The sequence below is a fragment of the Esox lucius genome, chromosome 19 (genome assembly GCF_011004845.1).
Source record: "Esox lucius isolate fEsoLuc1 chromosome 19, fEsoLuc1.pri, whole genome shotgun sequence".
Classification (NCBI taxonomy): Eukaryota; Metazoa; Chordata; class Actinopteri; order Esociformes; family Esocidae; genus Esox; species Esox lucius.
This window is the reverse complement of record NC_047587.1, coordinates 10,583,030-10,610,473: the sequence shown is the minus strand read 5'-3', so window position 1 is coordinate 10,610,473 and position 27,444 is coordinate 10,583,030. Positions and strand designations below refer to the sequence as shown.

Sequence of the window (27,444 nt, the reverse complement as noted above, 5' to 3'; positions counted from 1 at the left end):
TTGTCCTTTGTTTTACGTATATGTTCTGTGAAATTTGAAGATTGTGCAGTCATGTGTGATAGTTATTTATTCTGAAAACTGGAGATGGGGATAACACACTACCACACTAACCTTTGTTTTAACTACCTGAAATCCAGATAGACTCATCAGCCAGTACACATCCCTCTGTCTATTTCACCATGACTGAGTCAATGGAAAGCATTTTGTGCATTTCCCTCAGTGCTACTTTTTCAGGCCTTTTGGGTCGATTTTGAGTGGTTATTAAGCTGGACGTTTTAGCTGAACCTGGCAACCCGGCCCGACTTGCAGATTTTTTCTGTTTCCACTGCTTTCTGACGAACAAAGATTTGAGCGAACACAATATTTACAAAGTGGGACACTGCATGGGACATATGTTGTTTGTTTTTTTTGAATGCTGTATTGCTTGAATTGCTGTATTTTGCAACTAAATGACTTCACAGGATGATGTTGACTTTGTTGTTATCGTGAAGATACATTTTCTGGGGGACATTGCAATGGGTTTTGTGGTATCAATGGATTCCTTCATTGTTACATGTTGTTTGTAACTTAATCTAACCAAGAAATGCAGACAAACATCACACCATGTATTGTCATTAAATGTAATAATACACAGCACATTGTAGGAATGTGTGGTTTTGGGTGGGATTTCTACTTCCATTGGTTCAGTGACGGTCCTGTAAAAACCCAGGTACTATTGCTAATTTCTCTGTGTGTTTTACAGTATAACCCAACTGCCACCGCTGTCAGATTTTGTGTCACTGGAGAGGCTCGATATCAGGCACAACTGCCTTTCAGGTAAGGATCTTTTTTATAAGTTGAAAAATGAAGACGTGTCCAAAGAACAGTAGGCACACATGTTTAAGCCAGAATTTTATTCCAGCTTGCACAAGAAAATATTCACTTAGAAATGGGAAATGTGTGTACCGCACAGCCTGGAAGGGTTGAATAATAATAATAATGGTATATTATTCATTTATTTCATTTATGTTATTCTGCTATTTGCCTTTCTCTGTCAGTGGCTGGGAAACTTTTTAAATGTGAATCTATGGTAATGTGTCTGTCTATGGAATACATAATGACACACATCTGAGAAATTCACCATCCAGCAAATGTCTGGGTATCCAGGCGTTTACTGTAGCTATAACGCTGTTAGACAAGAGCCACTGTGAGATCTTGACAGTAAAAACCAAGTGAGTACCATAGGCTGCTGCTCTGTCTGTGTAGTGAAACCTAAAGCCTGGGTCGCTGCTCTGTCTGTGTAGTGAAACCTAAAGCCTGGGTCGCTGCTCTGTCTGTGTAGTGAAACCTAAAGCCTGGGCTGCTGCTCTGTCTGTGTAGTGAAACCTAAAGCCCTGGTTGCTGCTCTGTCTGTGTAGTGAAACCTAAAGCCTGGGTCACTGCTCTGTCTGTGTAGTGAAACCTAAAGCCTGGGTTGCTGCTCTGTCTGTGTAGTAAAACCTAAAGCCCTGGTCGCTGCTCTGTCTGTGTAGTGAAACCTAAAGCCTGGGTTGCTGCTCTGTCTGTGTAGTGAAACCTAAAGCCCTGGTCGCTGCTCTGTCTGTGTAGTGAAACCTAAAGCCTGGGTCGCTGCTCTGTCTTTCTTTTTGGTAGAGCTGCAGAACCTGTGTGATGGTCTAGCGGGATGTCTACTCCTTCGAGAGGTCCACCTCACTGGGAATCCCCTTCAGCAAGAGCCCAGCTGGAGGTAAGGCAAGCCCAAAAAACTAGTTTAAAAAACGGGGTATGTGAATACTTCTGAGCGCCAAGGCCTGGGCTGCGTGTTTCCAAGCACCTGTCCACCAGTCTAAAGACATTTGAACCGATATCATCTTAAAGGCTGAACTGCTGTTGTACATACGTCTCATGTCATCAACTCAGCAATGGTTAGTTTTTTTTAAAAGGGTTGTGAATAGTTCCAAAAACGGTGTGAAAGTGATTTGTAAGACGCCTTTTCAACGTCCCATGACCAGAAAGACGTCTTTAGGACGTCCTGTGCTAATGGGGAAGCTAAATACCAAGTGAAAGCCAAGCCACTGCCATTCCAAATCCTCTCTCCTGTCGCAGAACGTGAGCCCAGTGCGGAGGAGGACGTTGGCTGAGGTGACTACGGTAAAATAAGCATTCCATCGGAACACCAGAGCTTCCTGTCCACATCCCGGGATTAGCCTAGCAATCTGGGAATGCTATTGGATTACTCAGCTTGCCACTGACATCCGCACTGTGCAGCCATGCGCCTTGTGTAGCGCTAAGTGGCTGTAATTTCAAAAATATTGATTCAAAGTGAAACTCAATTACGTTTTCAATGTCAATTTGCTCATTCACTTATGTTTAAGTCCAAATTAGTTGATTTGAAAATGTGCAATAGATTGAGCACATCATATTAAGCATTAGGAAGCTTTGCTGAATTTCTTAAATATGTGCAGTCATTAGTGCAAAATGGCAAATATATAAAAATAAAAAAAAAGTAAAGGTCTGTCCAGTCATATTGTCAGTATAGGGGTGATGACTGAAGAATAATCACATTATTTATGTAATACCAGTAGCCTGCTGCCCATTCCCTGCCACTGTCATGTAATATAACATGCCAGTGTGCATACATTTGTACGAACCAGGATTTAAACACCTATTACTATCACAGCCTGTCCTCTCCTCTGGGCACCTGAATCTTACATTACAAACTAGTTTTTCTTTTTCTCTAGTCAACTAGTACTGCGGACGACATCAAAATAATGTCTCTGTACAAATTTGCAATCAACTCCCATGGGCCCATGGGTTGCTTTCATCTGGGTATCCCCGTTGCTGGGCCTCCGTGGCGTCTAAATATTCCCAATGAACTTTATGTAACCTTCAATGCCAAGAGTGGAATTATCCCTCTGTATTTTCCCAATCTCCTCCTGGCCCTTTCATCCCAGTCTAGCGATAACACTGGCTAAGCTAAAACACCATCAGGAGATTCTTTAGAATGACCCTTTCAGCAGCACTGATCTAGGAGAAGAAAAAAGCCCTCGCCCTGGTTATTAATCAGACCTCTTTAAGACTCTATTTTTAAGGAAGTCTTCACTAAATAAAATATATAGAGGCTGGTTGGGGTAGGTTTTAAGCGGGAACTCCCTGGCGAGGAGAGAGATGGATTGGAGAGAGGGACAGACGCAGCTGGAGAAGCTTGCCGAGGCCAGGATAGAACATTTCCCAGCAACATTGAAGGAGCTGCAGGAACACTGTTCATGTCTCTGGTATGGATAAATAAACCAGTGGCACTTAAATACAAAGCATGTTTTTTTCCCCCCCAGAACATTTAACTAGTGTCATTTGTGGAAGGCATTATGTCTTTCATTATCATGCCTTCCAGCTCAATCAGCTTGTGAAGATCAAAGGCTTATTATGGTTTTTGCCTCGTTACAGGAGGGTCCGTTTGGCCTGACAGCAAGCCTGTAGGTCTGGACTGGAATCCTTGTTTGTGTGAGCGGGGTGAGGTTGGGCTCATCAAAACCCCATTACTGTGACAATACGCTGATCAGCCCACCGACTAGGGCCTGAATTGTTGCTGTTGCATGGTCAGGTTCAGAGGGCTCTTTTCACCTCCAGAATGATTTTTGAGTGTGTTATTTTGCAACACAATTTTACATGAACTTATAGTTTCTTATATTTTGAAAAAAAAGAATATGGTTTAGGTAATCACAGGCTAATCACACTTTATCAATCCACTGCATTTGGAAACCATTATTCTCTGCTTTTATACTCTCGAAGTGATTCCTTTTTTCCTTGGCATATGACCATATTTGGCCCCTTTAGAGCAATTTCTCTGCTGGCAGATTTTTGGGATTCCTGGGCTTGTACATCCTTAGCCTCAGGCCTCTGTTACCTCTCTCACACAGGGACCCACAGTAAAACAGGCCTCCCAGCCGTCCCTCTACCAACACAATAACACAGGCCTCCCAGCCGTCCCTCTACCAACGCAGTAACACAGACCTCCCAGCCATCCCTCTACCAACGCAGTAACACAGGCCTCCCAGCCATCCCTCTACCAACGCAGTAACACAGACCTCCCAGTGGTCACTCTACCAACACAGTAACACAGGCCTCCCAGCCATCCCTCTTCCAACACAGTAACACAGACCTCCCAGTCGTCCCTCTTCCAACACAGTAACACAGGCCTCCCAGCCGTCCCTCTACCAACACAGTAACACAGACCTCCCAGTGGTCACTCTACCAACACAATAACACAGGCCTCCCAGCCGTCCCTCTACCAATGCAGTAACATAGACCTCCCAGTCGTCCCTCTACCAACACAGTAACACAGGCCTCCCAGCCGTCCCTCTTCCAACACAGTAACACAGGCCTCCCAGCCATCCCTCTTCCAACACAGTAACACAGGCCTCCCAGTCATCCCTCTTCCAACACAGTAACACAGGCCTCCCAGTCATCCCTCTACCAACACAGTAACACAGGCCTCCCAGTCATCCCTCTACCAACACAGTAACACAGGCCTCCCAGCCGTCCCTCTACCAATGCAGTAACATAGACCTCCCAGTCGTCCCTCTACCAACACAGTAACACAGGCCTCCCAGCCGTCCCTCTTCCAACACAGTAACACAGGCCTCCCAGCCGTCCCTCTACCAATGCAGTAACACAGGCCTCCCAGCCGTCCCTCTACCAACACAGTAACACAGGCCTCCCAGCCGTCCCTCTACCAACACAGTAACACAGGCCTCCCAGCCGTCCCTCTACCAACACAGTAACACAGGCCTCCCAGCCGTCCCTCTACCAACACAGCCGGGCCACCATCAGAAGCTTCAGTTTAAGACTTTCCATCCAAATGGCATTTTATCACCTCTAAGGAGACATTAACCTCATAGGCCTCTTGACAAATGTCGTGCATACATGGAGTAAGCTTTGGGTCTCATTCATTGTTAAACCCAAAGGATAAAAAAGGAATAGCAAAATGATAACAAAAACAAAAATACTGCTTGGCTGCTGTCTGGGCAACTGTTGCCAGGCCCTGAGGCCCATGGTCTTTGATCTTCAACTCCACATGTCGTCACATTCTTCTGCGTTCACTGAGAAAATCAGACTCTCTCTAACCAAACTTGTCATTTCACATGGAGGGAAATGGCTTTGACTCTGCTGGGCCTGAAATGTGAAACATGTTTTGTGATTTTATTCTTGTTAGACTAAGGATTTATATATCCTTATAGTTAAAGCATATAGAAAACAACAAACGATTGGCATCTAGTGGCCTGAGGTACGCTGTGTTGGAGTCTATCAAATAATGAACTTTTTGAATTGACCTTAATTGAATATAGTTAGTGTCCAAACACTTTTTCTTAAGTAGTTCCTTTTTTTCTATTAAAATAAATTTCTTGAACAATAACAATTTAAGAAAGACTTAACATTGGAGAACCAATTCAAAATTTTGTAAATGTACATTTATAATATTTATCAGATTAGATGTGATTCAGATCTGCCCTCTACACTGTCTACTGTTATTCATATTTTCAAAACCGCTCCTGGGTAGATTTTAATGTGTTCTGGGTCGGTTGTCCTGCAGGGAGACCCGCTCCTGGGTAGATTTTAATGTGTTCTGGGTCGGTTGTCCTGCAGGGAGACCCGCTCCTGGGTAGATTTTAATGTGTTCTGGGTCTGTTGTCCTGCAGGGAGACCCGCTCCTGGGTAGATTTTAATGTGTTCTGGGTCGGTTGTCCTGCAGGGAGACCCGCTCCTGGGTAGATTTAAATGTGTTCTGGGTCTGTTGTCCTGAAGGGAGACCCGCTCCTGGGTAGATTTTAATGTGTTCTGGGTCTGTTTTCCTGCAGGGAGACCCGCTCCTGGGTAGATTTTAATGTGTTCTGGGTCTGTTGTCCTGCAGGGAGACCCGCTCCTGGGTAGATTTTAATGTGTTCTGGGTCGGTTGTCCTGCAGGGAGACCCGCTCCTGGGTAGATTTTAATGTGTTCTGGGTCTGTTTTCCTGCAGGGAGACCCGCTCCTGGGTAGATTTTAATGTGTTCTGGGTCTGTTTTCCTGCAGGGAGACCCGCTCCTGGGTAGATTTTAATGTGTTCTGGGTCTGTTGTCCTGCAGGGAGACCCGCTCCTGGGTAGATTTTGATGTGTTCTGGGTCTGTTTTGTCCTGTGGGGAGACCCACATCCTTCAAATATCTCCCATCTTTGACTGTAGGTATGGTGTTTGTTTGATTGAATGCCAATAATTGACAAATAAGTTGTCAATTAACACTGGACTGATGGTTATTGCCAAAGAGCTCTAATTTTATTTATTTGCTCCAAGGGACTTTTCCGACATCATTTTGACTTTTAAGGTGGGTCCTAGCCATGGGTTCTACCTATGTTTACCATTAACGTTTCAAAAGAAATGAGACCATGCCAAAAATGAGTTAGCGGATGTTCAGTTATACAATGGGGTTACTTTGCTGTCTTTGGCTTTGGGGTCCTAGAACGCAAGACATCAGTAAACCAGCAGATTATCAAGGTGTTTTCGAATGCTGTGTTTAACCCAGTGTCCCAAAATGGTGTCTATTTAAGTTAGATTGTGGGTCTCCCAGCATAACAACACTAAAACACATACAGCCTAAAATGGAGTTGGTGCCCTTGATAGCACAAGAAGAAATGCTGGAAACTAAAACTTTATTACCCTGCTAGATAATGGTGATGTGCTATAAATGCATGCCTCAGCTTCTGTGCTGAATCCTGTGGATGCAGTCCATTATTCATGTATGTTGTTCACAAATGCCTTGCATTTAATCACTGGTGCAAACCTTCGCTCACGTCATCGTCTTTTATATACTTGAGTTGGCTGGGGCTCCCTGGCCTCGATGGGCTTGGCACTGGTTGATGTTTTTGTATAAGGCTGTCACGCAAAAACCTCCTAACTATCTAACCACAAAAATTAGTTGAAGAATTGCAGTTACCAAATGCTCTGTAAAGATTGGCTCACGCTGGAGATACTGAAGTCCTATTCAGAACTGGGCAAAACTGCTTTTGAATGTTTTGCCTTACTCTCTGTTTTGCCATTAATATGAACTTAATTTAAACGTTTGGTACCTAGAGGACATTTTACCTGTGTCATGAATCGCATTTTTATTGTGAAATGTGTGTTAGTTAATGTATGCATTGGCGTTTTGTATGTGTCTTCATTATGGTAGTCTGGGTCTCAGCTGTAACAGAGACCTTGGTCTAAGTCGATTTCTCAGTGTGAATGAAGGCCAACAAAATGCCTACAGGTCCAGTCTACGGGAGGCTGTGCCAGGTCTACAGAACATTGACTGCCAGCCACCAGCACCCCCTCCTGGTCCAGTCAGGGCCCCGTCTCATCTGCCTCAGGACAGCTTCCTGTCCTTCTGTCAAGCCCAGCTCCTGCAGCTACAGGCGCTGCAGCACAGACACACCAAGCAGCTCAGGTCAGTGGCTGCTGGGTACAACGTCGGTACCTTTCCATTCTGTTCCGATGTTCTGACAGGCACCACAGCGTGATTTTAGCCATTGTCTTTTTTGAAACCTCTGGCAGATCTGGCAGGCTGGGGACATTGTTAAGATGAGCTGTTGTCTGATACACAGGGTGGGTGTTCCACACATATTTTTGAAGTTATTCGAGAGCAATGGATTTGTAGAAATTGCCCCCCAGCACACCCCCCCCCCCCCCCAACCGTTATCTCCCTGACCTCACCATAATGATGTTACATGTAGGATGAAACGCTGTGGTGTCTACTGGCATGGGTCAAACCAAGAACTCCCATGGCTCGGGGAGGGGGGGCGGGGTTGGGGTAGGGGGCGGGGTCACAGTTCTCCCCTCTCTCCACTCTTACCCGTTCTCCTTGCCATGAACAATGGGCCTTTCAGGGCAGGGACTACTGCAGCCAGTTAACCTCTGGCTGGCGTCTCGACCCCGGGTCAGACAGGACCAGGTCTGGGGGGGTGAAAGGTCTGTCTGGGACTCTTGCCTCTACTGGGAGGGTTGGTAAGGTGTCGCACCGACCACAGGTTCACCCTGCTGTATGAAACCAGAGGTATTTCAGCTGACACGTTCTCACTGCCACCGCACGTTTTCTACCAACACGTTTACCAAACATAAATACTGCCGATGTCTCGGCGACGTCACATATCAGTCCTCACTTCATGTAGAGTAAATGGGGTCGGAGTGGCTTTTTGAATGAATCTGAAGTTAGTTTCCAGCTTTCCTTTAAAAGTCTAGTTTGGGTTGGGTCATGTGTCTGGACTGAGGTAGTTGTAGCCCCGGGGCAGTAAGTGTTTACCTTGGCACCTCTCTAGCTGTCATCCCTCATGTAACTGTACTCTAAACGTCCTGTCCTACTCTGCCAAGACAATATGAAATTAATTGTTTAATAACAGAATTAAATGAGTTAACCCACTATTTTTCCAGCCTTAAATGGTACTTTTTAAACCTGCATGTCTTCCCCCCCTGACAAAAAGCCCGCCGTTTTCCCTGCTTCACAGGCCTCACTCTCCCCTCGACCCTGCCATGACCTGGCAGGTATGATGGGGGTTAGACTGAGGGGGTCACCAGCTTTCGGTGGTCCCCCACTTCTGGTTCCCCTTCTATCTGGTTGAATAGCAGGGACATTGTGAATGGCGGGCTGGATCACAGCCCTGTAATACCCGTGCCTCAGGCCTGGTGTGGGTGAATGGGCTGTGTAGAGGCTGATACTGAACAGCCCTCAGGCTCTCCGATAGGTCGCAGGGGGAAGCGGAACCGAGCGTTGCTAATAGACTCATTAAGTTTCCATTTAGGTGGCTTTGTACCAACTTAATCCCCTGTATGAAAGAGACATTATATGGGATTACAGGACTGACCTCCTCACAACCTCCATGGAGGTTAGCTGCTTTCAGACCGAATGCCCGGCGCGTTTCCACTGGAGGTTAGCTGCTTTCAGACCGAAACACCCGGCGCGTTTCCACTGGAGGTTAGCTGCTTTCAGACCGAAACGCCCGGCGCGTTTCCACTGGAGGTTAGCTGCTTTCAGGCCGAAACGCCCGCCGCGTTTCCACTGTAGGTTAGCTGCTTTCAGACCGAATGCCCAGCGCATTTCCACTGGAGGTTAGCGCAACGCCCTGCGCGTTTCCACTGGAGGTTAGCGCAACGCCCAGCGCATTTCCACTGGAGGTTAGCGCACCGCCCAGCGCATTTCCACTGGAGGTTAGCGGAACGCCCAGCGCGTTTCCACTGGAGGTTAGCTGCTTTCAGAACAAATGCCCGGCGCGTTTCCACTGGAGGTTAGCTGCTTTCAGACTGAACGCCCGGCGTGTTTCCACTGGAGGTTAGCTGCTTTCAGACCGAACGCCCGGAGCGTTTCCACTGGATGTTAGCTGCTTTCAGACCGAACGCCCGATGCATTTTCACTGGAGGTTAGCTGCTTTCAGAACGAACGCCTGGCGCGTTTCCACTGGAGGTTAGGGGAATGCCCGGCATGTTTCCACTGGAGGTAAGCTGCTTTCAGACTGAACGCCCGATGCGTTTTCACTGGAGGTTAGCTGCTTTCAGAATGAACGCCTGGCGCGTTTCCACTGGAGGTTAGCGGGACGCCCAATGCGTTTTCACTGGTTGTTAGCTCCTTTCAGACTGAATGCCCGGCGTGTTTCCACTGGAGATACTAGAGGTGATCTGACATTAACCAAGTGTTGTGGTTTACACTGCCCTCCACTAGTATTTGAGATTCTTCATGGATGAATGCTCTCAGAGTCACAGAACACCTTGCTATGTGTTCTGCCACCTAATTCGATACTATAGAGGAAGACTGTTTTTAAACAGGGAACCGTGCACAAAGTACTACATTCAGGGGTGTCAGCAATAGTTTGGAATTTGATTAATATGAATTAATAATTAGTTTCCTCTTTGAACACTTTTACATGAATCAAAGGTTCTATTTCTTATATTGCTCTACTGTAAAATCAAGCTGACCAACAGCAAGGGCACATTTTTTGTCGCCTATTTTTTGCTCATCTTTACCTAAGGGCCCAATAATCATAAAGGCTGCTCTGCGTGCACGCGTGCCTGCGTGATCTTCATATGTGAATGTGTGCTTGTGTTTTCAGCGATGCCGTCTCTCCTCTGGATGCTCTGAGGCTCACCCTCCAGTTTCAGCATGACAGTCTACAGCTGGCCGTGGAGCACAGATACGCTCACGAATACGGAGACACCAGCGTCTGCGACCGACACGCCGAATGCTGCGCGAGGGACACGGCGAATGCTGTCCCTGTCCTGGAGGCTAACGTGGAGGTTGTGGAGAGGCGTGATGAGGTTGCGGGTGTCACAGGCAGGGTGCAACCTGACAGGAAGTCCTGTGGAGACTCAAGTGAGCGGCTGTGTGTGGTTCCTCTCGCCCGATGCGGCCCGGCCAATGAAAACACTGAGGACAGGAATTGTGAGGCTCAGTTTTCATCTCCCGGGTCCAACAAGACCCGTACGAGGACTGTGTCCAGTCAGGCAGATCAGAAACCAGTCACTATCAGTCTGAACGCTTCTACCTTCCATCAGGAAAAAGAAAAAATCACCTGCGCCATTTCCTGTCCTGAAAAAAAGCTGGACCTTAAAAAGTAAAGTGTTCATTCCCTTGTGACTACCTTCATAGTTCTACCTCAAATGGGTTCACATTTTCTCACCGTCGTAAGTTTATGCCAACGAGCATTTGTCATCGTTAGAGTTTCCTCCAGTTGGTTGTTGTTGAACACTAGTCATTATTAGCACACTAGCACACAATCATTATTAACAGGGCATATCTCAGCCAGTGTTTTACCTATCTCTGACGTGAGCTAGTTTTGAACATGCTTTGTTAGTCCTCTGGCATCTCTGTGGGCCAGATGTTTGGACAGAGACCGTACATTTCAGGATGTGTCCCGAGTGGCATGATGTTCCCTATTTACCGTACTACTTTTGACCAGGAAACATTGGTGTCCACTCAAAGGTAGCTCACCATGTAGGAGATAGATTGTCATTCTCACGTGCTGTCAGAGAGATTGAGGCTGTGACATCATTATGTAACTCCTCTGTGCAGCGGTACTGCTGTGGTGTGTCCCCCTCCAGGGAAGACCAGCGGAAGAGGGGAAGAGAGAGGAAGAATAGACACTGGGCCCAGCCATACTGGGTCAAGGCAGAGCTGTTTGGAGCCCTGTTATGCTGCGACCATCATCCAGGTAAACCAGGGTCACAGGAAACTTGGTTGCGAGTCACTTCCCGGAACTGGTTTGGAGATCTTTTAGATACGTAGGGTTGCTTACAGGTGTTTCAAAAGTAATTGCCTTGCTTTCATCAAGCTTACAAATATGTATTTTCATCTAGTCTGGTTTTATAGAATTTAGATTTCCCTGTATTTTCTTGCTTGTCTGAGGTCCAGCAACTTGTTTTCTGAGATTTATTTGTATTTCTTGCACTAATCATATTTAATGCTTGTGTTCATCTCCAGGCCCTATGCAATATTGAAGCTAACTGTAAATTAATTAGATTTAACATGCTACCTGACACTTCTCCTCAAAGCTCCCCGGTCCTCTCTTTCTCCCCTCCTCTCCTCTCCCATCTCTCGCTCGCCTTTCTCTCTTTGTACTTGATGAGCATGACAGGCCCTTGAGGAGCCTTTGGAGGTGGGGGGATGAAATGATTAATCAGGTTCCAGCTTTGCAGTAGTGGGAGCGCTGAAGATTCCAGATTCCAGTACCGCTCACTTTGTGAAGTCATTCCTTTGGGAATTCTGAGGATTTAGAACTGTCGCTGGCGTTCCATTTGTCTCTTAGTGCCCAAGTCACGCAGAGTTCAAACAGCAGATCACTCAGCAATTAAACAGGGGTTAACATGTTTTATCTGCCTAATGGGATAACACACAATATTTTGTTTTGTCCATGATTCACTGCTCTTCCGCCGGTGCGGTCGTTCCTCTAGGCGGTTTGGAGAGGATTTGCTCTGAGAAGGAGGCTGGCCGCTGCTCTAACCCAGGCTCGGTGCCTCCAACATGGGGATCAAGACGAGGCCTTTGAGGAGGTGGATGTGGAAGAATTTGTCTTCGATGAGGTAAGCAGTGGGCACAGCCTTCTGAGTCTTGGACTGCTTGGACCCTGTCAATCAGATTCTCCCCTCTGGAGTAATGAACACCTGCCCCATTCCCTTTCTGTCTGGGACTGACTCCCAGTAAATGCCTCCATATGAAAGTGTGAGTGGGTTACACTGACCACTGTACTGAGACTGTGTGTGTGAGCGAGTGTGTGTGATACATGTATCAAAACACAACCCGAATGGCATCCTGACGTGGTCTTCATTTTCTCTAGCTCACAGGGCAAGTCACCAACAAGACGGACAAATGTGATATTTCCTGTCTGTCGGGGGGGTATAGTTGGATGAGAAATAGTGGGTTAGCTGGGCTGCCGGTACCTTCAATGCCTTTCTTCCAAAAAGCTGGATGAAGTGTTAAAAGTGCGTTTCCCCCCAGTACGCCAGCGCTGACTGGCCAGTAACACTGCCTGTGTTGTACGTGTTTCACACTGAACCCTGATGTCGTCCCCTCTGGGTTGGAAACAGACGACCCTGGAGGCAGACTGGACGACCATCCCTCTGTCTGACAACTCGCCTCCCGAAACCCTTCCTCACTGTCCTCCGTTCCCGGGCCTGCAGCGGGGTCCAAAGGTAGCACACAGAACCGCTGGGCTGCTTTCCAAATGGCCCCATGTTCCCTGTGTAGGGCACTACTTTGTGTTCAGGACCTCTGGGTCGGTGAAGGGGCTGGGTTACTGTTTGGGAAGCAGCCCTAGTCCTCCTGTACCCGCCACAGCTCTCACTGTTTAATCCTCAAATGTATCACGTTGAAAAACACAATTACTTTTAGGAGGCCTCAGACTTCCTTTGCATCAGCAGATGTCATTTTTCACCCCAGCCAGGGCCTTCGTCTTTCCCGTCATTACCTCTGGCTCGCTCTTTACTTTGGACGAGCGTAGCAGGCAGGGCTTAACGTCATGGTAGCTAGCCGTTCCACTCTGAGCGTTGATGCATTGCAGCTGTCGTCATGACCAGGCAAAATGTCATATTTTAACACTACCTAACAGATAAATGTAATTGTATTTTTATTTCATGATAACCCTTTTTTTCATTACAATGTACTGCTGTATGAAGGCAAGGTAGAATTTGTTACTGTTCTACCATGATGAGGTAGAGGTTTTTACTGTTGTACCCGGGCGAGGTAGAGGTTGTTACTGTTGTACCTGGGTGAGGTAGAGGTTGTTACTGTTGTACCTGGGTGAGGTAGAGGTTGTTACTGTTGTACCTGGGTGAGGTAGAGGTTGTTACTGTTGTACCTGGGTGAGGTAGAGGTTGTTACTGTTGTACCTGGGTGAGGTAGAGGTTGTTACTGTTGTACCAGGGTGAGGTAGAGGTTGTTACTGTTGTACCTGGGTGAGGTTGAAGTTGTTACTGTTATACCAGGGTGAGGTTGAGGCTGTTACTGTTGTACCAGGGTGAGGTTGAGGCTGTTACTTTGTCTTTAAGGGACTTCCACTGTGACTTACAGGTCTTCTGGATATTCAGGATTTCATGTTTCATATCCAAGTGCAGTAAGTTATTGTGTTCTGTAGTTCTGGATGGTGTTGCTTTTCAGTTTTCTGAATGTGCCTTCCTACACATTCAACTAACTAGTGTACTCCAGGTACAACGGACTACAATAGTCTTATTACCCTTCTTGCCGGGTTTCTCTGATTACGAAACACGAAGAACACCTGAACACATTTCTCATTTGTTATGCTACAATGATTACAGCCTTCTGTCTCTATTCCAGTGTCCTCTGACCTTGCCAGAGACGGCCCAGCAGACCAGCCCACATCTGATGCTGCGGAAGCCCAAGCCCGCCTGGATGGGTGGGGAGAGAGCAGAGCCCTCTGAGAAAACACTTTCCCCTGAGAGCAGCAGCAAGTAGGAAACTGAGCAGCCCAACTTCACAGATGGCAATGTGGCCTAGTGGTTAGGGCATCTGACTACTGTCCGAAAGGTCTCTGCTTCTAATCTCCCAAATGCAAGGCGAAAGCTATGTCGTTCTGTCCCCGAGCAAGACTGTTAACGGTAAATGCTCCACCTCTCCCCGTAACACGCCCTCGGGTTGTTGCAGTAAGTAAAATAAAAGAGCCATAAGATAGCCAGCGAGGATGTCTCAGGGAGTTGCTTCATTTCTAACTAAGTCAGTCAGTGTGGTTTTATAAACCTTTTTCAGTAAATAACCCACTCATGTCAGGCACAGATGTCCCTCGGTCTTGTAGCAGAAAGAGCAGTCTGTCACATCTGCATTAAGCCCACATCTTCATAGTAATTATGTCTACGTAACAACAATGTGTTTGGGCTTCTCAGTGTTGTTTTAAATTTTTCCCCGAATAATCAAAAATGTGTGATCATTGCAAAATACTTATTTTCAATGATTCCGTTGTTGGCTACTAAAGTGTTTTTAATGGCTAGCCAAAAACGTTTGTATTTTTAATTTAAAAAAAATATTATTGCAGTTTATTTGAGATGGTGGCACAAACATTATGCGTTACATTCATACAGTCCTTAAAATCCAAGGAAAACCAACATTTTGAATTGGACAACAATAAATGGGAGTGGAGGTAAATGTACACCTAAATAAAAAAAGCTATTATAGTCTAGGTATAATGTAAAATTCATAAGCAATTTCTGTGAGAAATCATACTTGCTGCTAGATTGCCTCCATCGCCCTCAAGTAGGATTATTTGAAGGCAGAGAGAAGTCTATTATTTCCTCATGTGATCGCAATCGATTTCAAATAATGGAAAATATAAATCCAGATTTATGACTGATAGTGTTCTTTAAATGGATTTCAGAACTAAATCTCCTGGCTCTGCATCGGTCCTCAGTGGTCTTTCTGAGAGATCGGAGAAGATTCTGGAGGAATGGTAAATATCTGTTTAGATACTGTATCTGTGAATTTCAAGTTATTTCCTGAATGAACTTAATTAATACTTAACTCCCAGCTCATTCCTGCTTTCCCTTTCTGTACACTTCTGTAGGGGTCAGAGATCACTTGTCTCTGCCAGTGTTGCAGTCCGGGTAGCTGTGTTGGTTTTGACAAGCGTGTGACAAGTGTGTGATTGTTCCCCACAGGGGGTTCACTGACAGGAGCACCGCCCTCCTGATGCTGAAGAGAGCGCGGAAGATGGCGTCCAAGAAGCCGCAGCGGAGAAAACGACAGGGTCAGCGGCCCTATCTTTAAATCGGTTTGAGTACTCACAGTTACGGTTAACAGTTAACGCTGAACCGAAAAGGCTCCAGGACCTACTTGGTCTGTGGCTGCCTCTCTGTCTCTCTTTCCTTCCATCTCCCCTCTCTTTTTATTTAAAAAAAAAAAATTTTAAGTGCACTGCCACGCAAGCAGCATCAAGGCTTTCCTACCAGTGTATGTTAATCAGCCATAACAGACAGCAGAGGTAGCAGAGCTTGGCCCTGCGAGCCATCATCATACCCAGCCCCAGAGAGCTTACAGGAAACAGCCATTAACTAAACCAACCGGCGTCTCTCTCTTCCCGTCCAGCCGACCAGCCGCTCACGCCCAGCTGTCTTCTACACAGAGTACGCTTTTCATTACCGTGCGTGGGACACGGTGGCCCGAATGCAGCGACGTGTGACCTCACCCCCCCCCCCCCCCACCCCCGGGGCCCGGTCCAGAACAGTGGTTGGTCGCTGGTCGTGCCATGCTCTTATAGACTAGATGGGCCAAGGCTGCTCTTTGATCTGGATAGTTACAGCGTGACTGTACGGTCCCCGAGCTCGAGGCGCACCCACCCACCCCCCCCCTGCCTGCCACCCGGGCCTGTGTTAACCATCATCTGGCCCCATGCAACATTCATTTGTTTTATTTAGTCAACATTTATTTCACCTGGTGAGCCAATTGAGAACCAGTTCTCATTTGCAGTGACGACATGGCCTAAGGCAAGACAGTGCAGGGCAACGCGTAGTTCCAGAGTTTTCTAAAGAAGCTGTATATGATGGAAAAGGGTCAGGCTCTCTGCATGTGATCAGTGGTCTCTATGCTGTGGGTTTCACCACAACTCAGAAATGGATTCTTGGTCTTTTGGATGGCGTGAGTTCAGTTTTCGACTTCTCCCCCCCAATCCCTCCCTTTCCCTCTTATGCCATCTTTCTGTCACTCTCTTATAGTTCTTCACGCTCTCTTTCTCTCATAGACCCATCAGTACGCCTGGCCCTGTTCAGGAACCATAGCAACCAACATGCCCCTGTTGGAGCAGTAAAGAAGCCCTTGGCAGAGAGGAGAGAATACATCAAAGTTATGACTCAGACCAGACAGTACAGGAATGGACCAGAGAGCCCTTTAGTACAGGAATAGACCAGAAATACCTATAGTACAGGAATAGACTGTACAATAGGACACACTGTACTCAAGACACACTCAAGATAGCCCTATAGTACAGGAATAGAACAGACAGCACTATAGTACAGGAGTAGACCAGATAGCCATATAGTACAGTAATAGAACAGATAGCCCTATAGTACAGGAGTAGAACAGATAGCCCTATAGTACAGGAGTAGACCAGATAGCCCTATAGTACAGGAGTAGACCAGATAGCCCCATAGTACAGGAGTAGACCAGATAGCCCTATAGTACAGGAGTAGACCAGATAGCCCTATAGTACAGGAGTAGACCAGATAGCCCTATAGTACAGGAGTAGACCAGATAGCCCTATAGTACAGGAGTAGACCAGATAGCCCTATAGTACAGGAGTAGACCAGATTGCCCCATAGTACAGGAATAGACCAGATTGCCCTATAGTACAGGAATAGACCAGATAGCCCTATAGTACAGGAATAGGCCCTTTCATGTTGACACGTCCCCGTCCTTTTCTGCGAGTCCAACGGGCATGCGGCCTCTGTCTTTGTTAGGCGCGTCATGCCCTGCAACGCATAGTCCGTCCGTGTGAGCCGAAATCTCCACCCATTTTTTCCCTGGAACGGTCTTTGTACAGCCCTGGTACAGGAACAGACAAGACAGCCCTAATCACTGTCAGCTGAGTCAAACCAAGTTCTTAAGATGACCATGCAGATTTAAAAAAAACAGAGTTATTTTAAATCAGTTACCTGATTAATTATACATGAGACCAACTGAAACCTGTATCGCACTGACGTTTTGAAACAACCCATCTAAGCTATCCGAATCCCCCACCAATGTGGCCTGCAGCTGATAGAGCAATTATTTCCTTTTTGCATGTGTTGTAGGGCTTTCAACGTGAAACGTTTACTGTCAGGAGGAATCAAGTCCCTCTGCTCTGAGCTGCACATAATAAATAGAAAGGCTGAGAGATGGGCTGGCTGAGAAATTGAAGGCACATGAACGGTGGTAAATAGGGGGCCATGAAGTTGTTTGGAACGGCCGATGATAAACAAGGTGATTGTGTTTCAGCAGGGCTTTGTAGATTACTTGAAGTGTGAAATTGAGTTAAGTGCAGAGGAGGTACACCGCTGAAGGGTTCCACAGAGATGAACTGAAGGCCTCTTGTCTTAGACATGATTAGGGTTGTGGGGGGACAGGCCTGGTCTCTTAGTTTGGGTCACTTGGTTGGCAAGGAAGTCAAATTAATGTGATAACGCTTTATAGAGTTAGACATAAAAAAAAAAATGACTGAGCGTTTACCTTTTGTTGTCATTACCAGGTGTCCATAATCGCCCATATTTGTTAGCTCAGTTTCACTCTTACTAGGTTATTTATCGTAATTAAACGATAGCAGCAAAATGCCTGCAACAAGTGGTAAGCCTGGCTGGTGTCAAACCTTTTGGGTTTATTGTCCCAGCTGTAGTCGAGAAGGTTGAGAATGGTTCTGGGAAAAGCCTATAAACTACTAGCACTGGTTTGATTGGTGTAGCTGTCAGTGTCCTGGAAGCCATATAGGTGAATGTATTTAGTTCCTAAATTCACATTTCCGTAGTGTCGGCTCTTTTTCGTAATCATTGATATCAGCAGAATGCGAGTTAGATAAGAGGTCGTAGTGGTCTGCCTTGTATGTTTTGTAGTTGTGTGTGTGTGTGTGTGTGTTTGTGGCTGGTCAGGGGGGAGACCAGGCAGACACTTCAACAATACAGATAGGTCCAGAAAGGAAGAGGGGCAGTATGTTCTCCTCCTTTTAGGAAAAGGCTGTGTCTCGGGCCCAGCTCCCCCTCTCCGGGTATGAAAGACGATACCCATTTCAAGTAGGTTACTCATGTCCAGCACATCCACACAAAGAGCCCGGATAAAATAAACACACCGCGTCGGATATCTCGGAAAGAATCTGTCATGGGTTTGGGGCTAATCACCTCCAGAAGGGGCTTGACTCGAAGCCTGAAACGTTAGCCCCTGCCGGGGAGCGCTGGCTGTGCTGGCCGACTGGGCCCGGGGCGCTAGCTGGGGATGGATCTGAGGGGGTGCCTTCCACAGGTCAGCACCGGGGGAGGCCCGGCCCAGGCCAACCTGCTGATGAAGAGAGACCCAGCAAACCCCCCCCCCCCCCAGACCGTGGCCAGGAGCACGCTGCACCCGTCGTCTACCTATGCCCAGGTCCCCGTAAAAAGGCAGCGTGGGGCGCTCCAGTCCAGAACCGGTGGGTTCGGGTTACGCTTTTAACAGATCAGAAACCCGATGAGGGGGGGACGGACGGTAGAGGGATAAGGAGGGGGGAGACGACCCGTGGTGCCCTATGTCCCACATTGTGTCCTGCTCCTGACCAGCACTACGGTATATAGGGAATACGGAGCGGTGCCACTTCAGACACACTCCAGTCACAGACAAAAGGCCCTGCGTGTTGAACGACGAGGACAAAGGGAGGAGTGAAGATACTGGAAAAGATAGTGGAAACATGGTTGTAATGCAAAAGGCAGAGCTTGAACGGGCTCACTCAAGGTGTTCGTTCAGTGCCAGCTGGCTCAGTGTGTGTTGGGTTTTAAGTGTCCTCCAGTCATATCTGTTCGTAACTTATATCTGACTGTTACCGCAGCCATTTCAGTTCTCAAATCCACATCTCAACATTTCATTTAGTTGCTTATGGATGAATGATGGGGACCTAAGTAATATTAGGTGTTTTCACCAAACACATTCCTCTGAATCTTTACACAAAATACAAGTAGCATTTAAACACGCTAAGCTAACAGCTTCTACATTCTTGACTACATTACTAACAGTATGGATGAGGAGGGATCTGCTGTTGTCATACGTGCAGATTTATAACATCCCGATTTTTGTTTCATGGGAAGTGGGAATGTTTATTTACTGAAAATGGTAAATAGAAATTTGTTATTTTGGGAAAACTTTAAATGTAATGAAACGCTTAAAGTTCAAAATTGTGAAGTGCAACCATGTATCTAAATGTGAGTCAGTAAACCACTGACATCTAGTGTTGTTTAATTAATAGCATAAATATTAGCATGCACTAAATCTGTCCATATCAAACAAAGTACTATATCATCCCATTACTTTTCTATGTCTCATGTCAGAGAGCGTTTAATTTGCCTGAATTGAGTACGGTCAGAGACCTGCCAGCCGGGAGCCTCCCGTTGGTTCAGAAAACTGATGTTATCATAGGGTCTGTGTCTGTTGGTGTGTCTGTGACTGTGTGCGTGTCTGTGTGAGTGTGTTTGTGTCTGTGGTGTGTCTGTTGTGAGTGTGTTTGTGTCTGTGGTTTGGGGCTGTTGGAGTGTCTGTGGTGTGTGTGTCAGTGGTTTGTGTGTGTGTGTGTCTGTGGCTGTTGAAGGGTGTGTCTGTGGCTGTGTGTGTGTGTGTGTGTGTGTGTGTGTGTAGTGGTTTGTGTCTGTAGCTGTTGGAGGATCTGTAGTGTGTGTGTGTCTGTTGTGTGTGTGTGTGTGTGTGTGTGTTCAGCACCGCCTGCCTGTTGACCGCTGGGTGACCGTGTGTGGTTTGCTCTCTGGAGGTGAAGGCTTGACCCCTGGGCGAAGGAAAGTAGAAGACAGGCATCTATGATAAAAGCTGACCTCCCCCTCCTCCTCCTCCTCCTTTAAAAGTCTGGCGGGGGAACTCACAACAGCCAATCCCCACAGGGTCATCCCTACCACTGGGCAGGGCGGGAGGCCACGCCAGGGAGAGAAAGAGAAGCTCATATTAGCTTCTGGTGAAATGTATACACAACCCTGGAGTCCAATTTACATGCACATATAGTAAGTCATTGAGCAGACGCTCTCACCCAAGGTGACTTACAGTAGCGAGTGCGTACATTTTCATACACACTTTAGTACTGGACCCATCTGGGTTTTGAACCCAGAACCCTGGGCCATGCTCTTGCCAAGTGAGCTACAGGGGACTTTAGGTGCTTGAAGAATGTCCTGAGATTTGGTTTTATTTTCCATTGGTTCCTCAGGACACTTCCGATGCTCTCGTCTTACAGCAGCTCCCAGTCATGACTGCTCTTGTTCTTGGGAGCCGTTGCTTTGCATGGGATGTATATGTGTACCCGGCACAGAACGTCCCGTCAAAACAGTTCCTTATTTGCGCCGTTCCTCGGGCATCCAGCTACGTTGTTATTCCCTACACACACCGTGCACACACACCGTGCACATGACCTTGATGTTTTTGTGGCAAGAGGTGCGGATGGGGTGGGGGGTGTTTTGAATTATTCTAGAGTGCCTACGACGTGCCTCTCCTTTAGGCAGTGACCCCCACCCTCCCCACCCCAGAAAGAGTTGATTCTCTGTCTGATATCGTGACAGCCAAGGCTCCCTGCTTCCCTCCTGCCCCCCCCTCGCCCCCCTCCCCCCACTTCGATACAGAAAGACCTGGAGTTGGATAATGTGCTTAAGAGCCCCACTTAACAGGCGTGACTCCTCCCGGGCCTCCTGGTGTCCCGGAGGAGCAGGGGGAGCAGCACAGGGAGTGGGGAAAGGGGGGTGGGGCTACATCTGTAGGAATGACAGGGGACTGCACAGGCGTCAGGCTGGGGGGGTGGAAGAGAATCTGCAGGGATGTCTGGACAGGGGCCTGGGGGGTGAGGGGAAGGTGGACTATGCGGGCTATGTGGTGGAGAAGGAGGGCTATGGGGCTATGGGACTATGTGGGGTGGAAGGTGGGCTATGGGACTATGGGACTATGTGGGGTGGAAGGGGGCTATGGGGCTATTTGGTATGGAAGGAGGGCTGTGGGGCTATGTGGGGTGGAAGGAGGGCTATGGGGCTATGTGGGGTGGAAGGAGGGATGTGGGGCTATTTGGTATGGAAGGAGGGCTGTGGGGCTATGTGGGGTGGAAGGAGGGATGTGGGGCTATGTGGGGTGGAAGGAGGGATGTGGGGCTATGTGGGGTGGAAGGAGGGCTGTGGGGCTATGTGGGGTGGAAGGAGGGGTGTGGGGCTATGTGGGGTGGAAGGAGGGATGTGGGGCTATGTGGGGTGGAAGGAGGGCTAGCTGACTATGGGTCTGAACTGAAGTTTAAACAGTGAACTTCCATGTCTCCATGTGACCATGGTCCTCATGTCTGGCTGTGATGGTCTGCAGTAGTGTTGCATCGTTCGCATTCCACGCAAACATTTGCCTCTTGGACGTGTGAACAACTTGTTTCCTGCCGGCCTCGGGGGAAGCATCCATCACTGGACGTTTTAAGTGGGTTCTCAATTAAACTGTGACAACTGTAAATTATAAACCCTTTTTGCCCTTTAACTGCTTGGACAAAAGCATGAAAATGTGTTAAATAAATGCATCATTAGTTTAAGCAGCGGGCTGTCTAAATCCATCATCAGTTCACACCCGTCTTAGGCAACACTGTCGGCAGCTGGGTCGGTGGCCCGCAGAAGAGGTGTAAATATTTACTTTCAATTATGCCTCTTATTATGGGATTTTCAGTGTTGTTCATAAATCATCTACCCGCCTTTCCAATCCGTCTGCTTTCTCTGTTCATACATTGTTCGAGTTCATTTATTTCCACAAGAACACAGTCACGCGCGCACGCAAAAACACTCTAACCTTCAAAGAAAGCCCAACCTCAGCTATCTCCTCCGTCCTTCAGCGACTTAGCGTATTATAGTAATGCCCCGGGAGCCCTCCAAACAAATGGCTACCTTAAGCCCCAACATAAACGCTCTGAGCTTTAGCTAAGCGCCGGTCTCTCTTACAGCTCTGGAGGAGTACATGGCCTCGTGGCCGCCTCGTCAAACATTGTCACAGTCCAGCCGCCCTCTGTTTATTTGTACACAGGCCTGTCCCAAATGGAGCACTATTCCCTGTCTAGCGGATTTTACAGGAGTGGTGCAAATTGCTGTGCCCCCCCAAAAAATAAAACCGGTCTCCAAATGTCTTCAAGACAAATTCAAGTGTACCATGAAATAGTTAGATAAATGATAAATAATTACATTTAATCTAAAGCCATTTACATATCTGTTGAGATGTAGCTGTCCCTAACCCTAATTCCTAAACTTCAATAAAAGTACAAAATATTAATGATTAGTGACATTGTTAACACTATTATTTCAGTAGGGTATCCTACTATAACATCAAGAGATATTTGTGTCTCTATCGAAATACACACATTAAAAGTCAGTAGAAGTAATGTGCCTCAAAGCACATCCCTAAATGAGTTTTATTCATTTACAGTATATGTTTGCTGGGATGTACAGTACATCTATCCTAATGAAATATAATCTGCCATGTGCTAGAATGGTCAGAATCTAAACAGTTGGCACCATAGTCTTTTTGGACATCTCATCTTGGTAACTGTGTTGTTATGGTCTCTGTGACAACACGGACAGTGCCTGGGGTGCTCTCTCCTGTTTTCTAAGTTTTCTGCCTCAGTATCCTACTTGTCATGGTCCCACTCTCAATACAAAAAGTCTGGATCCCCACAAACGGATTGGCTTTGCTGTAGCAGGATTTAACTGTTGTCATCAGGGATGTTTCAAAGAACAAAAATAATCTTGCTTCACATTTATTTGATATTTCCTGTCAATTGCAGCTCGCCAGGCAGAAATTGGCCTGGAGGGAACAGCCAGAGGGGACAAAACACTGTTCAGCCAGGAAGCACCAGCCAGAGGGGACCAAAAACAATTTAACCAGGAAGCTCCAGCCAGAGGTGACCAAACACTGTTCAACCAGGAAGCACCAGCCAGAGGGGACCAAACATGGTTCAACCACGAAGCACCAGCCAGAGGTAACCAAACACGGAATAACCACGAAGCACCAGCCAGAGGGGACCAAAAACGATTTAACCAGGAAGTTCCAGCCCGAGGGGACCAAACATGGTTCAACCACGAAACACAAGCCAGAGGGGACCAAACACAGTTTAACCAGGAAGAACCAGCCAGAGAGGACCAAACACGGTTTAACCAGGAAGAACCAGCCAGAGGGGACCAAACACGGTTTAACCAGGAACGAACTTACCAGTGGCTCCACACGCAGGCAGTCCATGTGAACAGCAGAAGCCCGGAGAGGTAGGCTTCTCTGATACCAACTGTACATTGTGTTGTATGGCTATTACTTACATATATACACTACAGTTTAAAAGTTTGGGGTCACTTAGAAATGTCCTTGTATTTTTAAGAAAAGCACAATTTAAGTAAAGAAGGGACTCTGGGATGCTGGCCTTCTGGGCAAAGTTGCAAAGAAAAAGCCATGTCTCCGTCAGCCCAATAAAAAGAAAAGATTAAGGTGGGGTAAAGAACACAGACACTGAACAGAGGAAGATAGGGGAAAAAACAGCATCCTGGAGTCACCTCTTCACTGTTCAAGTTGAGACTGGTGTTTTGCGGGTACTATTTAATGAAGCGGCCAGTTGAGGACCTGTGAGGCGTCTGTTTCTTAAACTCAAATATATTTATTCTCTTGCTTAGTTCTGCACCGGGGCCTCCCACTTCTCATTCTATTCTGGTTAGAGACAGTTTGTGCTGTTCTGTGAAGGGAGTAGTACACAGCGCTGTACGAGATCTTCAGTTTCTTGGCAATTTCTCACATGGGAATAGCCTTCATTTGTCAGAACAAGAATAGACTGATGAGTTTCAGAAGAAAGTCCTTTGTTTCTGGCCACTTTGAGCATGCAATTGAACACCACAATTGCTGATGCATTAGATACTCAATTAGTCTAAAGAAGGCCAGTTTTAGTGCTTCTTTAATCAGCGCAACAGTTTTCAGCTGTTCTAATAAAATTACAAAAGGGTTTTCTGATGATCACATAGCCTTTTAATCTTGGCAAACTTGTGATTAGCAAACACAGCGTGCCATTGGAACACAGGACAGATGGTTACTGATAATGGGCCTCTGATATTCCTTAAAAAATCTGTCATTTCCAGCTACAATAGTTAATTACAACATTAACAATGTCTACACTGATCAATTGATGCTATTTTAATGGACCAAAAATGTCGACAACAAGGAGATTTCTAAGTGGCCCCAAACATTTGAATGGTAGTGCATATTCAACATGTAGAAAAATTATCTACAATAGGAAATATTATATTCTTGTAGATGGAGTGATGGAGATTTAACTGATATTACATGTTAATAAAATAAATAAAAATGATCTGCCAGTTATAAAAAACAAATTCTAGAATTTAATAGTTCTATGAAGTTAATGTTACACAAAACGTAAATAAAATGTCAAAGTATTTTTTAGCATTGAGTAAAAATATATGTTAATACCAAAGCAAGAATTAAGACAGCTGTTATTCATCTGTGATACAGAACCAGGGTTGTTTTCCCATACTTTACAGTATATTGTAAAATATCCAGCATTTTTATCCTGGTAGAGGAAACCTAAGAAAATCAGTGGAGGCACAGTGTATGAAATATTAAATAAAAGTTGGCAATTACTAACAGTTTCACGCGAGCCAACATCACCACTGATCTGATGTTCAAGATATTATGGATCCAAGGTAATCATGTTGAAGTGAAGGGGGAAAAAACCACCTTGTTACTGGTGACTGACCACTAATAGCACACCATTGAAATGCTTCTGTTCGTCTGCAGTGAACATTTCCTCCCAGAGATTGACCCAGACATTCTGAACGGAGGCAGAGTGCAGCTTGTGGTAAGTTAAGCCCATTTATTTTTGACTCACTCTTACTTGACTCCTACGACTGATTAGATTTGACTGAGTAATTGACTCTTCTCGTTTTGGGTCTCGGTTGCGTGGGAAGTACATGGAAGTATGTATTATTTCCATTTTGAATTCATATTGATGTTTAACTTTATGGTTCTTGTCCCACTCTCCCTTGGAGTTTAAGGCCATTCTGAATCCCAAGTCTTATTTTTTCCATTGTAACAGGGCTTTCAATTTGATCGACGCACTGCAGTTTTGTCATTTGATTCCACTGCCGGTGCAGTGTGGTTTGTGTCGAGCGCAGAATGATATTGATGCTTGTCTGCTCTTTGAATTTGGGAACAGCAGGTCCCGCAGTGCCATTACGAGCCACTTTAAATTACAACTTCTCCCCAGACACCTTTTCTTCAGCTTCACAAGGCATTTCTTCCTTAAGCACATGTTGAATATTCTGTATATGTTGGGGCCAGTTGCGTGAGAAAAGTCGTGTTTGACCTTATTTAAATTGTGTGTGTGTGTGTGTGTGTGTGTGTGCGCGTGCGCACGTGTTTTGCGCAGGCTTTAGCAGGATACAGAGAAGGACCAGACCAGATCTCTAGGTCACAGGGCAGCAGCACTTTAACCTCCCCGTCTCGCAAAGAACACAATCAAGCTTGGCGACACTCCATGGGGCTGCCAAGTACGTTTTCAAGTATTTGCTTCACAATGTTACTGTTTGGCCAGGGGGCGGCTGCTTCCATCATTACATTCCTAATTTGTTAGCATTTATTTTTTTATGTGCAATTGTTTTACCAGGTCCGTATGACAGAATCCATTGTGATTTTCAGCAACAACCTGGGATTATTTGTGTTAACTGTCTTCCTCAGTTACCGACAGTGGCGTTGTTAGGCTATAGCCCCGGATCGGGATCCTAGCAACGTAGTTTAACTTGTCATCTCAGGGATTAGACCCAGTGACCTCCTGTTTGCTGGACCAATGCTCTTGACTACTAGACTTTCCTTATGTCACAAACGTAGCCTACAGTGGGGAGAACAAGTATTTGATACACTGCCGATTTTGCAGGTTTTCCCACTTACAAAGCATGTAGATGTCTGTCATTTTTATCATAGGTACTCTTCAACTGTGAGTGACGGAATTTAAAACAAATATCCAGAAAATCACATTGTATGATTTTTAAGTAATTAATTAGCGTTTTATTGCATGACATAAGTATTTGATACATCAGAAAAGCAAAACTTAATATTTGGTACAGAAACCTTTGTTTGCAATTACAGAGATCATACGTTTCCTGTAGTTCTTGACCAGGTTTAAACCACACTTCAGCAGGGATTTTGGCCCACTCCTCCATACAGACCTTCTCCAGATGGGCAATACAGACTTTCAGCTCCCTTCAAAGATTTTCTATTGGGTTCAGGTCTGGAGACTGGCTAGGCCAATCCAGGACGTTGAGATGCTTCTTACGGAGCCACTCCTTAGTTGCCCTGGCTGTGTGTTTCGGGTCGTTGTCATGCTGGATGACCCAGCCACGACCCATCTTCAATGCTTTTACTGAGGGAAGGTGGTTGTTGGCCAAGATCTCGCGATACATGGCCCCATCCATCCTCCCCTCAATACGGTGAAGTCGTCCTGTCCCCTTTGCAGAAAAGCATCCCCAAAGAATTATGTTTCCACCTCTATGCTTCACGGTTGGTATGGTGTTCTTGGGGTTGTACTCATCCTCCTCCAAACACGGTGAGTGGAGTTTAGACCAAAAAGCTCTATTTTTGTCTCATCAGACCACATGACCTTCTCCCATTCCTCCTCTGGATCATCCAGATGGTCATTGGCAAACTTCAGACGGGCCTGGACATGCGCTGGCTTGAGCAGGGGGACCTTGCGTGCGCTGCAGGATTTTAATCCATGACGGCGTAGTGTGTTACTAATGGTTTTCTTTGAGACTGTGGTCCCAGCTCACTTCAGGTCATTGACCAGGTCCTGCCGTGTAGTTCTGGGCTGATCCCTCACCTTCCTCATGATCATTGATGCCCCAGGAGGTGAGATCTTGCCTGGAGCCCCAGACCAAGGGAGATTGACCGTCATCTTGAACTTCTTCCATTTTCGAATAATTGCGCCAACAGTTGTTGCCTACTCACCAAGCTGCTTGCCTATTGTCCTGTAGCCCATCCCAGCCTTGTGCAGGTCTACAATTTTATCCCTGATGTCCTTACACAGCTCTCTGGTCTTGGCCATTGTGGAGAGGTTGGTGTCTGTTTGATTGAGTGTGTGGACAGGTGTCTTTTATACAGGTTACGAGTTCAAACAGGTGCAGTTAATACAGCAATGAGGCCCTTTATAAATGTTTTTGATTAGGATCATTTAATAATTTAATCATAAATACATTTCTATACATATGTTCAAAGGTGCATT

General features: G+C 46.3%; 1 protein-coding gene across 1 annotated transcript in view; it reads left to right on the top strand.

Annotated features, from left to right (window-relative positions):
- Window positions 1-27,444, top strand: part of lrriq1 (leucine-rich repeats and IQ motif containing 1) — a 36,761-nt gene that overhangs the window by 5,711 nt on the left and 3,606 nt on the right. Inside the window, exons 10-23 of the mRNA XM_034288175.1 lie at window positions 743-816; window positions 1,633-1,726; window positions 7,257-7,433; window positions 10,084-10,584; window positions 11,043-11,181; window positions 11,921-12,049; window positions 12,554-12,658; window positions 13,800-13,933; window positions 14,851-14,922; window positions 15,131-15,219; window positions 16,210-16,311; window positions 22,960-23,434; window positions 24,966-25,026; window positions 25,597-25,717. Coding sequence (XP_034144066.1) covers window positions 743-816; window positions 1,633-1,726; window positions 7,257-7,433; window positions 10,084-10,584; window positions 11,043-11,181; window positions 11,921-12,049; window positions 12,554-12,658; window positions 13,800-13,933; window positions 14,851-14,922; window positions 15,131-15,219; window positions 16,210-16,311; window positions 22,960-23,434; window positions 24,966-25,026; window positions 25,597-25,717 — 2,273 coding nt within the window. The remainder of the gene's footprint in view (window positions 1-742; window positions 817-1,632; window positions 1,727-7,256; window positions 7,434-10,083; window positions 10,585-11,042; window positions 11,182-11,920; window positions 12,050-12,553; window positions 12,659-13,799; window positions 13,934-14,850; window positions 14,923-15,130; window positions 15,220-16,209; window positions 16,312-22,959; window positions 23,435-24,965; window positions 25,027-25,596; window positions 25,718-27,444) is intronic.